The 12,398-nt window shown below is 33.3% G+C and overlaps 3 protein-coding genes across 5 annotated transcripts; 1 reads left to right on the plus strand and 2 right to left on the minus strand.

The window, feature by feature from the left end:
* Positions 1-110: 110 nt before the first annotated feature.
* LOC111638693 lies at positions 111-1,633 on the minus strand. Its single transcript, XM_023384442.1, has 2 exons — positions 1,395-1,633; positions 111-1,194 (listed from the first exon to the last, which is right to left on the minus strand). The coding sequence occupies exons 1-2, from the start codon at positions 1,571-1,573 to the stop codon at positions 120-122; spliced, it is 1,254 nt and encodes a 417-aa protein (XP_023240210.1). The 5' UTR covers positions 1,574-1,633; the 3' UTR covers positions 111-119.
* A 1,800-nt stretch (positions 1,634-3,433) lies between these two features.
* Positions 3,434-5,121, minus strand: LOC111638694. Of its 2 annotated transcripts, none has more exons than XM_023384443.1 (2): positions 4,913-5,121; positions 3,434-4,797 (listed from the first exon to the last, which is right to left on the minus strand). In XM_023384443.1, exon 2 carries the CDS (start codon positions 4,374-4,376, stop codon positions 3,720-3,722), a length of 657 nt encoding a protein of 218 aa, XP_023240211.1. In that variant the 5' UTR covers positions 4,377-4,797; positions 4,913-5,121; the 3' UTR covers positions 3,434-3,719. The 2 variants fall into 2 exon arrangements, with proteins under 2 accessions (XP_023240211.1, XP_023240212.1); XM_023384444.1 differs by having other exon boundaries at positions 3,442-4,797.
* Positions 5,122-5,947: 826 nt separating this feature from the next.
* On the plus strand, positions 5,948-9,453 carry LOC111638698. Of its 2 annotated transcripts, none has more exons than XM_023384451.1 (2): positions 5,948-6,384; positions 7,517-8,425. In XM_023384451.1, the coding sequence occupies exons 1-2, from the start codon at positions 6,209-6,211 to the stop codon at positions 7,944-7,946; spliced, it is 606 nt and encodes a 201-aa protein (XP_023240219.1). In that variant the 5' UTR covers positions 5,948-6,208; the 3' UTR covers positions 7,947-8,425. The 2 variants fall into 2 exon arrangements, 1 of the variants encoding a protein (XP_023240219.1); XR_002758919.1 differs by lacking the exon at positions 5,948-6,384 and adding an exon at positions 6,393-7,426 and having other exon boundaries at positions 7,517-9,453.
* Positions 9,454-12,398: the final 2,945 nt, after the last annotated feature.

A 12,398-nucleotide genomic window follows, 5' to 3' on the forward strand; every position in this document is an offset into this window, starting at 1 on the left:
ATTACTAGCTTATTATAAAAATTAATGATTTTAACACCGTAAAGGCTTTAAATTCGCAAGAATTTTTTATTATTTAAGTAAATGATTTACTGTTTATAATTTTGCAACAGGATGTTTTTTTAAAAATAAAGAGTAACATCGAAATAAAAGGATTCAATTTTCTCATTCTTAGAAATCTTTTTTTCGGCAATAATAAAAGAATGAGCATCGGGGAGAATGCGAATATCCATTTGTTTATCATCATCATTCTCCAATACTTTTGATGACAAGAGATATTTCGAGTTCTTTTTTAGAAAATGTGGTTGAAATAAATATGCATTTCCCTCATTATTACATTCCAACATATATAATCCCATAGATTGTTTACTTGCGTGTTCACAAATATATAAATCTATGGATATTATTTTATTCTCGCTGAAATGTATAGGTAACGAAATATCTGTAAGGAAACAATCCTCCATTACAAGTATGTGACAAACGAACTCTACGTTATCGGCGAGAGATATTTCTTTTCCTATTGGAGAATTACATTTAAAATTATATTTAAAGAAAGATGTATTAATTTCGTCGTGTCTTTCCTTCTTATTAGTACAAAGAGTTTCAGGAAAATTTGATAAATCCGCATTAGGATAATCTTTGCTGGTGAAGAAATCACGAATCGCTTGCATTTCGTGTTCTGTTAACAGAAGCTCTAACATATCGAATAGATTCTCCATATCGATTTTCTCAATTGCCAACAATCTAAGTTTCGGAAGGAATGGTCGTATGAGTTCTTTCCTTCTTTTTCGAATGGTGTTTTTATCTGTCACCAAGTGTTCCTCTGTTAAAATTCTTGCGTTAATCCAATCGTAAACCGCATCAAACAAACTTAATTCGTCTAACGTTTCGTATATAGGACGAGAGATTAATCTGGTTATTGTTGTTTCTTTGCAGCAAAGAAAATCGTCTGTCTGGAATATTTCTTCCCAATATTCATCGAATACCACCCAACAGGTGAATTGCATGTTGTAATCATTTTGTTCACAAGCGAAATCGTGAACGGGACAAACAGTACTTGGATATAATGATATTATTTCTTCTATAAACTCTGTACATAACTGTTGAAGATTCTTTATGCCATATTCTTTGCCGAAGATATACAATTCGAATCCGTCTTCTATACATGATATATCAGGAATTTCATCTTTTATAAATCTATAAAAAACCATAAAAAATAAATTGAAATTCCCATCAGATTATTTATATAAAATATAAATTTATCAAGCATCCAGTATGATTATTAAATAATTATTCTTATAATACACCAAAAGCATACGTTATTTTAAAACACACATTAGGTGATATTGCTGTTAATGCGCTAGCAACTAACATTTAAAAGTGTATATTAAACTTACGCCACTGCTAAAGCCATTATTGTTCGATTAACAGGGAAAAAGATGGTGTAATTTTCATGAATTGGAAACTCTTTGATAAATGCATTCAATGTATCACTGGAATTGAGCAGCTTTGATAACGAAACTGTGAATTGTTCGTTTTCTAGAGAATAAAGAAGGACGGGATCCATTCCTTCCATTGACTTGAAGAAAAAAAGATTACAACTTAATTGGAAGAAGATATATTGTTGATTGGATTGTAAACAAATAATTAATTTTGACAATTTTTACGTCAAAAAATTCGAGTCATTTTTGAAATCATGTTCTATAGTAGTATAATCCGGTTAGTTCTAAAATGTTTTATGTAATTGCGCCATTATTTTATATCTTACTAGTTTAAATTTTGTTTTTTGATAGAACAGGATTTGAAAGTTAAAATACGAAACAACGTGAAGGTATTTAGATTGCTGATACGTAGAGTCTGGGATCAGGACAGACTCCCCATATCAGCAACTTATTGGCATTGAGACCGTTACAACAAACCATTTATTTGACACAAAAGACCTTAGAAGATTTCAGCCATCTTAGAAATTATAAACTCTCCTTTCCAATATACTGTAGTCTGAAATGAAGGAGTGTCCTGAAAGTTTCTCCGACGTCTCGATCGACTTCCATAAATACAATAAATAGTCCAACACTTGGAATATCTGTCGAGTCCTTGTAATTCGGGTTTTAATTATTTTCCGTTCCCGATCGCCGATTCCGTTTTGTTACTTTTTCTCGTTCTCTCTTTCTAAGTTAACGCTCACTCGGTTCTGTGTAACGAGATCCCATTCTGAAATGGTCGATCTTAGGTTTGATTTTATTGGATTAAGGCAACGCGACACGTGGGCGATCTGCCGAGAGAAAATGCCTCACGGAAGGTCTTTTATGGGAAAATGGCCGGTATTCGGGTGAAGAAAACCCGTTAGCGAGGCGCAAACCCACGACCAAAAAGATTTCAACGCGAATTTTAGTGAAGGAGTCCGGAGCATCCCACTGGTCTCGTTTGATAGGATAACGAAATGCAAAACGTGAGCGATCTGCCAAAAGAAGATTCCTACCGGGAGGACTTTTCAATAAAAAAAATTAGCCCCCGTACAAGTGAAAACCCCCAAAAAACTCCACGTTGCTGGGCCATCGCCGAGGCATGAACCCACGACCGATTTCCAATAGTTTTATCCATTAGAACGTTGATTGCCCACTACTGATTTGGTAGCGACGTTTTTTAATGCGTGTAACATTCGAATTATACTGTACTTTATTACTGACATTGATGTTTATAACTGTAATTCTAATGATAAATGTTTTTGCGAGTACGTTTACAAATATTTAGATTGTGTGATAATGCATAATTGTAAATTAATAAAATAATAAATACTTATTGTTTTATTTATTAATTCTTTCTATTAGATAAATGCTATGGCATCATTTCGCTAAAAAAATAAATACCGCTTTCTAGGTGGTGACAAAATATTCGTTTAAATTATTAATTAAAGCTATTTTCTGAAAGTATAGAGCACGTTGTGTGCGATACGCATAAAATTTCGGTGTGAAATGACCTTTATATGTGAATTTATCAATGTACGTTTCTAAGAAATTTCTTTAGATGCTAATTAAAAAGTATTTTTCGTACTTTAAATATTACCAACAGTAAAATTCGTTTCGGAGTCGCCGGAGTAGAAAGGAACTTTATTGACTCCGACTCCACAACACTGGTTCTAGAAGGTGACAGACACTGGAATTGAATGTATTTCTCACTCTGTCTCTAATTTTGTAATTATATAATTCGTTGTCTAGTGCTTGTTATTATTTGTATCGTCGTTAATTACCAGAATTAGGTCCTCGGTAGCTTTATTGTAATTAATTCTAAATGTCGGTGTCGGCAGTCGAGTATTGTCTCACTGAAAGTGGCTGATAGGTTGGGTCTCGCCAGAACCTTTGTACGCTTTGGCATATTTAATTAAACTACTACTTTTTTTGCTTCTTCTTAATGTAAATCTTTGTGTCACAATTTGTTTTCGCGGCCCCATCAAAACACTCATAAACTTTATAATCTTACACCGGTGTAATCAAGGAATATCTGTCAAGACATATCGAGATGGACCCTTATCGATTCAGATTTCAAACAATACCAAATAAATTTATTTATTTCTTTACTTTCTTTGAATGAATTTGTAATTTATGCGACACATTTAATAAATCAATATTTGTTCTACCATTATAGAAATTTAGTTTCCAATGAAAATTCTATAAGGAATTTTGATTAATGTACCAAATATGGTTTATAGTTTTTCACGAGTTGATTTAAAAATAAAGAATAACTTCGAAATAAAAGTTGTTAGCATCTTTTTCGTTATTCTCTTTCTTTGATTTATCCGACTTCTCTTCTTTAGTTATAAAGTAATATGCATTAGGGGAAATGCGAATATCCATTTCTTCTTTTTCCGAAAACTTTGATGACAGGTGATACACCGAATTCTTTTTTAGAAAGTGCGGTAGTAATAAAGTCGCTTCTCCAATATCATTGCATTCCAGATGATACGACTGTACAGAATTTTCAACTCCATTTTTACTGACGTTCAAATCCACAGTTACTGTTTTAGTATGGCTGAAATACACGGGTAATACAATATCAGTCAGGAAATAATCCTCCTTTACAAAGATATCGCAAGCGAACTGTGTATTTCTGGTGACAGAAACTTCTTTTCCTATCGGAGATTCGCTTTTATAATTATATTCAAACAAAGAGTCGTAAGTCTCCATATTTCTTTGTAGCGTATTATTACAAAGAGTTTCGGGAAAATCGGATAAATCAGCATTAGGATAATCTTTGCTCGAGAAGAAATCACGAATCGCTCGCATTTCGTGTTCTGTTAATAGAAGCGCTAACATATCAAACATATTCTGCATATCGTCTTTCGCAATTGCCAACAATCTGAGTTTCGGTAGAAACGGTCTCATGAGTTCTTTTCTTCGTTGTCGAATAGTGTTTTTATCTGTCACCAAGTGTTTCTCTGTTGTGATTTTCGCATTAATCCAATCGTCAACGGCATCAAACAGACTTAATTCGTCCAAAGTATCGTATATAGGACGTTAGACTAATCTGGTGATTGTTGATTCTTTACAGTTAAGAAAATCCTCCATCTCAAATATACCTTCCCAGTATTCATCGAAGAATTCCCAGCAAATAAATTGTAGATGATAATTATTTTGTTCGCAAGCAAAATCATGAACGGAACAAACATTATCTATATCTAACTTTTCATCCATATCACGTAGACATAACTGTTGAATATTCGTCATGCCATATTCTTTGCCAAATATATACAGTTCGATTCCGTCCTGTATAAATGATATTTCTGTATCTTCGTGTTTCATACATCTATAAAAACCATAAAAAATATATAACAGAAAACATATATAAGTAATGCATTAAATGATATTACAGTTAATTTATTCGTAACAAACATTTAACATAAGTGGATATTTAAACTTACGAGACGGCCATGGACATTATTGTATGACGTACAGGAAAAAAAATGGTGTAATCTTTAGAAATTGGAAATTCTTTGATAAATGCATTTAATGCATCGCTAGAATTAATCAGTTCCGATAAGGAAACTGTTAATTTTTCGTTTTCTAAAGAATAAAGAAGAACGGAATCCATTTTTATTTTTGTATTGTTGTTGATTGGATTGTAAGCAAATAATCAATTTTGACAATTTTTACGTAATTTAAATAATCTAATCTTACCTTCATTTCAAAATGGAAGTTATTCAGACATATTTTAAGAGCGAGAATAAAAGAAACGAGATCTTTCTCGATCCCACAAACACTTAAATGTAATTTTGTTTTACCGGTATAATTAAGGGATCGTAGTTATTCTCAAGCAACCGTAAACAACAAAATATCCACCCACATCTTCCAATCCCCGTGGATGCCGGTTTTAATACCTTCTGTACTTTTTTGTCGAAAATTTCTGAAATTTTGCAGGGTGGTTTTTAAAATATTATAACAGATGGCGCCACACGCAGTTTTAAATGTTGCCTGGAAAGCTAAGCAACCTGTTGTAGGATTTTTTTTTATATATATAGACTATATGTAAGCATACATATATAAACTCTAAAATTAGAATAGCAAATTTGTTTGATATTCAATTACATTTTTACATGATTATTTAGTTTTATATTATCTATCAATAGCAACGAGTTGCTATTGATAGATTTTTTTAAAATAATAAACAGTTACATTTCTTGAAACGAACGATCTTTTTCTCAGTTTGAATATAGAAAGATCTATATTTGATTATTTCGTGTAAAATACATACACGATATTTTCTATCGGTCGGGTGAATTCATAAAATTTGCTTATTTAATATACTAATTAACGTTTACGTAACTAAACTATAACACGCATGTTTAATATAACCGATGACGTCGGGTAAGCGCTCTTAAAATGGCGTCGGATAAACGAAATACTGTATTACGAAATTGAGTAAAAATTGCGCTGTCGGTCAATCGGAAAATACCGGACGAAGGAGAGGGAGGATTTCTTCTAGTTTTGGGGGGTGGCGAGGTAAAGATGACGTTCGATTTTAGAAAATGTCGCTTCTAACCCCTTGTGGAGAATGGCGGAGGGCGGTAGGGAGAGTCTCGATCCCAATCCGTCCTCACTCCGGGGATAGAAACGTGAAAAATGCAGATATTTAGCCTTAAAATTCAAAAAGGATCCGTGACGTCAATCGCATTCGAATTCGTTGCGAACTTTCTAATCTCGCAACAATTGCCGTTTCTATGGAAACGCGTATTGTTGCAACACGATTTTGCGTTACTTTGCACGTTTTTCGCTTGCCGGACAGACGTGTGCGCTCTTTGCTCTTGTTTCTGCTGTGTTTTTTTGCCTGTTTTCGGTGTTCTTTGTTACCCGAACGTGGTTTTAAGAAGACTCGTGGACGCCGACATTACACCAAGTAAGATTTTATTTTCGTTTCGTTTAGTCCAACTCTCGGAGACGACATCGGCCGACTCGGACTTTGCATATTCGCGTTTAAATCTGCCATCGCTTGTGTTTTTTTGTTTGAATTACCATCCGAAACGCACCTCTTTCGACTTTTAAACCAGCCGCCATATTGGAAAGCGACCGAAGCGCCGAAAAAATTAAGTATTTGTTCATTGGTTTATTTTCGTAATTAATTAATTTAGATTATATTTTATAAACACGGTCAAAGAATAAGGATTATTTGCAAATATCTTATTTATAGAAATTCAATTAAAACTTAGTTAATACTAACTCTAAATACGAATTGCGTATCGTAATTTTAACTAAAATATACACTCGAAACCGGATGGACCGAAGGATACACGGAGACCGCATTCTGAAGCATGACACGTTCCTTCGACACATCCGGGACGTCAAAAATTTCGCCCTTTCACCTCCGACTTCTCCATTGAATCTACGTATTAGTTACAACGCTTTTCAATGGCTTACTTTGCGAGAATTAAATTGTCTGCAGCTGTGCGACTTAAAACACAATCTAATACACTTAACAGTTATCTATACAGGCTGGACACAAAGAATTCTTTTCCTTAAGCTGTTTGTCTCTTTCCACAACGCGGTCTTTTCCGAGTGCAGTCCATCTTCCACACTTACGTAACCCTTTGCAAATGCTTTGTGCCACTTAAACGTTCGTGTCCCGGCTGCGGGCACGTCTTGTGTTTTCGTCGACTCTCGTACGGAATTTCTTCGCACGAAACTCTCTTAAATGCCATCGTTGCGGTTAGGTGACGCACGTTAGGGTAAATTGCTCTAGAACGAAACACTCGTTACGACTTGGGCTCGAGATCGAGTACGAGTGCCTTTTGCGCATGGCTACGTGCGGCGTGTCTTTACTTTTCTGTCGTACAAATACAAATTACACGTAAGAGTTTATTCGTTCCGGGTCGGTCGTCTCTACTGCAAATGCAATTCGAACGTTCTAGCAATTTCCGGTAGGATCTAACGCGAGCTCTGTCGTGAGTATTATCTTGTACTTTTTCTGCGTTAAGTATATCCGAGACCCATTAATATATATATATATATATATATTTTTTGTTTCTTTACAGAATGAAGAGCTGGCGGTTTTGGCGTTGGCTGCGGCCCAAGAAGATGAAGAAGTGTGAAGGGCGTTCTCCTTCCGCAATCGATGAAGAGAGGGTCTTTTCCCCCTTTGAGCGGGGAGAGGAACTCTCTTCCATCGATTGCGGAAGGGGTTCTTCCTTCACGGGATCGCCTTCGGGAATAGCGGATGTCGACAGCATTCTCTGTTCCGCGTTGAACGGAGAGGAGACATTTCGCCATTCGGACGTGTTCCGAAAGGTGAAATGTCTCCATGTTGACGACATCATCTTTGACGCACTGGGAGGGGAGGAATGTTTCGATCATTCCTCCCTTTTCCAACGAGTGGGATCCTCTCGTTCGGTGTGGGCAAAGATGGAAAGGAAAAAGCGTCGCTTCGTAAGAGAAGTGAACGACTTTTTCCTTTGCTATTTCTGAAGGATATTACTAACCTAGGATAAGAAGGCAAGAGGTTTTTTTCGTTTGTTTTTTCCTCTTGTCATACTAACAACATTTAAATTTAAGGTTTTAGTTTCAATTTACTAACGTAGGATAAGAAGGCAAGAGGTTTTTTTTTTTTTTTCCTCTTGTCATACTAACATTCAAACTAAAACCTTAAATTTAATTTACTAATCTAGATGTAAGTAGACAAGGTGTTTTTAATTTTTTCCCCTTGTCCTATTCACATTAGTTTAGTAATTCACATCCACGCACATAAACAACATTCCTCACGCTGAAACACACAGTTCAAACGACACATTCGTCGCATCCAACCACCAATGATTCCATTCATGTGCATTATTAACAACACCGCTTCACAACACGAACACGCTTCCCAAAATCCAACCTCTGGGTCCACATCCTGGGAAGCGGTAACGTCGGTCGCAATGGCCTATGGCCAAAGAGGCTCTGGTAACAATTTACTTTTGATATTAAAATCTGAATTTGAATTGTTATAACAATCATTTACTTGTATCCAAATATTTTTTTTTTACTGATTATACATACTCGTATATATACACATACACATACAGTGGAACCTGCCAATGTGACCATGTAGGTGACACGACCACCTTCCTATAGTGACCAGTTTTATTTGGCCTGAAATTTACTCGGACTTAATATTTTAATCGTTATTGACATTTACAATATTTTAAAAAGTTATTTCTTTCTTCAAAATTAAGCCTTTTGCCATTTTATTATAATAATGAAATCTCATGATACAGATGGTGCCATACAATGTCAACTTTCTGTTAGAGTCCTAGTGTTTTTCGCTGGGAAAGTTACACAACCCGTTGCTGGATTTTGTTTTTTTTTACTGATCGTGACGACAAAAACATTCGAAATAAAGTCTGTTTACATTTATACGTTTGAATCTTCTTTTACACTGTGATAAATAAAGGCATTCTGGTATTCGCCATCATCCCAAAACTATGAATTTGATAAAAACTTTGTCCTTTATCATTATATAGACGTTAGTAGTGCCTTTGATATCGTCTTACCAAATATTTTTCTTGACTGGCCTCATGAATATAATATCGATCAGCGATTCATTCGTGGTTCAATGATTTCTTTTTGATACGAAAATGTAAAATTAAACTAGGCGATTATGAATTTCTTAACAATTTCTTTGTGTTCAACAAGGTTCTATTCTCAGTGTCCTTTCTTCTGTTCATTATATATCAACAGCCTTCTTTGTCATCTTAATTAAATTCCATGTAGTAGTTTATATTGACCAGTTTAAGTTGATATATTCCAATCCAAAGATCCTACAATCTGATATTTATTTGCTGAAAAATCTATTTGAATCTCCTAATCTTAGGATTAATACCAAAAAAACTACAGTTTTGTGTATAGAAAAAGCATATGTCTGTACATCAACTTGTGTATTAATTTACTATAATTTTTTACAATTAATTAAAAAATTTCCATAATATTTTATCTTAAAGAAATTTTAAAAAGTTTCTGTTAATGTAACTTCTAAACACAGTATTTATTATCTTAAGCATTCCTATATTTTTATGTAAGTCTACTAACTGAAATGGATGATTGGTGATTGATACATAATTAATAATTAATAAAAAATATTAGTCCAGTAGAACTATTTTATTTTTTATTTGCTAACAAATATGTCATGTTCAGTTTTCATTGAAAAATCTGAAAGTAAATTGTAAAGTACAAATGGGAGTTTTTTTAAATTTAGCCTAAAATATTATGATCAACAAGAAACTGATAGACACATATTTATAAATACTTCATAAAAGATTAATTACAAAAAATATATCTTGCCCCATAGAAAGCTATAGTTTACCATTAAATATTTTAAATTTCAGATTAGACTAAAGTTTGCAAATATTTAGTCAATATGAAAACTAAAATTTTTAAATCAAAATCTAAAGAATATAAACAAAATGTTTAATTGTTAGCTAAAAAAATCATTCAATTTTACTTCCCTGGGTAGGATGGGGTGGAGTAAAAGTTGGACAATAGTAGCATTTAGTGAGTTTTAAGTGTTCTTTAATTTAGTTGTAGAAATCTGACAACTCTAATCTCAAGCATCCTGTGCAGCATAGATTTTTTCATCTGCAGAGAGACTTGGAAAAGACCAATTAGAGTTCTCTAGGTAGGGATTAAAAATAAGTTTTTATCTGGCTAATGGAAAATATATCCTGAAATTAAATGAAATGAAACAAAAATCTAAGTTATATAAACATAAGGAAATTGAAAATACATTTCTTTGCAAATAGTAGCTTCATTGTAATTTATTTACAGTGTTCTCGACTGCGCCAGAAAATCGATTGGTGCCCGCAAAAATTCAAAAATACAAAAATGAAGTATATTAACAGGTAACCCAGTGAGAACTGCTTGCCTATCATTTTAGTTGAAAATATAAGAAGTTTTATTCCAAGCAAGCATTGCAAGCCCTCTAGGTTAATAAATTTGTGCTGCTTGCTTAGAATAAAACTTCTTGTATTTTATCTTGTATATATTAAAACGATAGGAAAGCAATTCTGTTAAGAGCACTGGCACTGAACGTTTCGCTTCAAGCAGTCTATTTTGCAACTTTTTTAAAGTGACGTCAATCCCGAAAATTTCGGGACTGAAAAGTGGTTGGTATCCCAGGATCAAATCCTCTAGTAATATTGTTTTGAATGTAGAGGGAGCTGCAAGGTTTGCAACATCAAAGGGAGCTGCAAGGTTTTGTTTCAGATGGCAAATTACATAGATTTAGATCAATTAACAAGTTGATTTTCTAAAATCATGCNTCTTGCCCCATAGAAAGCTATAGTTTACCATTAAATATTTTAAATTTCAGATTAGACTAAAGTTTGCAAATATTTAGTCAATATGAAAACTAAAATTTTTAAATCAAAATCTAAAGAATATAAACAAAATGTTTAATTGTTAGCTAAAAAAATCATTCAATTTTACTTCCCTGGGTAGGATGGGGTGGAGTAAAAGTTGGACAATAGTAGCATTTAGTGAGTTTTAAGTGTTCTTTAATTTAGTTGTAGAAATCTGACAACTCTAATCTCAAGCATCCTGTGCAGCATAGATTTTTTCATCTGCAGAGAGACTTGGAAAAGACCAATTAGAGTTCTCTAGGTAGGGATTAAAAATAAGTTTTTATCTGGCTAATGGAAAATATATCCTGAAATTAAATGAAATGAAACAAAAATCTAAGTTATATAAACATAAGGAAATTGAAAATACATTTCTTTGCAAATAGTAGCTTCATTGTAATTTATTTACAGTGTTCTCGACTGCGCCAGAAAATCGATTGGTGCCCGCAAAAATTCAAAAATACAAAAATGAAGTATATTAACAGGTAACCCAGTGAGAACTGCTTGCCTATCATTTTAGTTGAAAATACAAGAAGTTTTATTCCAAGCAAGCATTGCAAGCCCTCTAGGTTAATAAATTTGTGCTGCTTGCTTAGAATAAAACTTCTTGTATTTTATCTTGTATATATTAAAACGATAGGAAAGCAATTCTGTTAAGAGCACTGGCACTGAACGTTTCGCTTCAAGCAGTCTATTTTGCAACTTTTTTAAAGTGACGTCAATCCCGAAAATTTCGGGACTGAAAAGTGGTTGGTATCCCAGGATCAAATCCTCTAGTAATATTGTTTTGAATGTAGAGGGAGCTGCAAGGTTTGCAACATCAAAGGGAGCTGCAAGGTTTTGTTTCAGATGGCAAATTACATAGATTTAGATCAATTAACAAGTTGATTTTCTAAAATCATGCCTTTTAAACAGTTTTTACTTATACTTATTCTATTTTCATTGATCTATAGGAGATGTAATAAAAACAAATGAAAATTCCAATATTCTATAAAACTGTAGTCTTCAAAATAGTACAGCACTTGCATGACTTAAAACAGGCCATCAGATTACACGTGGACTGCAGTTATTTTAATCTAACAATTATTAAAATAATTTTGCACTTATCAGAATGCCATTGTTACAAAATTGTTTAAAAAAAAAATATAGTAAAGGAAATCTCAAGGAGGACAATTCCATCCTACATGGCTCTTGAGCCATGTGAATTGAATTTCTTATTCTAACACAATGCAAAACTCTCAAGTTTTTGCAATTTCTTTTAGGACACCCAAAGTTGAAAAGTCTGTTCTAAATTTTCACCTATAATTTATCATTGATTTCATTAATAGAATACTAAAATTGATAATAATCTAAGCTGGAACCATGCAATATATAGAGACACTGAAAAAACCATATGTACTTTTATTAATTTTTAATAAAACTAATGTTACTGGCTTGATTAATCAAGCTGACAACATTAGTTTTATTAAAAATTAACTGCTGGAAAAATATGTATGGTGTTTTTCAGTGTCTCAGTATACTAAAATTTATATCTAGTGATATTAAT

The sequence above is a fragment of the Centruroides sculpturatus genome, unplaced genomic scaffold, assembly GCF_000671375.1.
Source record: "Centruroides sculpturatus isolate CEXI.00-Female unplaced genomic scaffold, Cexi_2.0 scaffold1198, whole genome shotgun sequence".
Classification (NCBI taxonomy): domain Eukaryota; kingdom Metazoa; phylum Arthropoda; class Arachnida; order Scorpiones; family Buthidae; genus Centruroides; species Centruroides sculpturatus.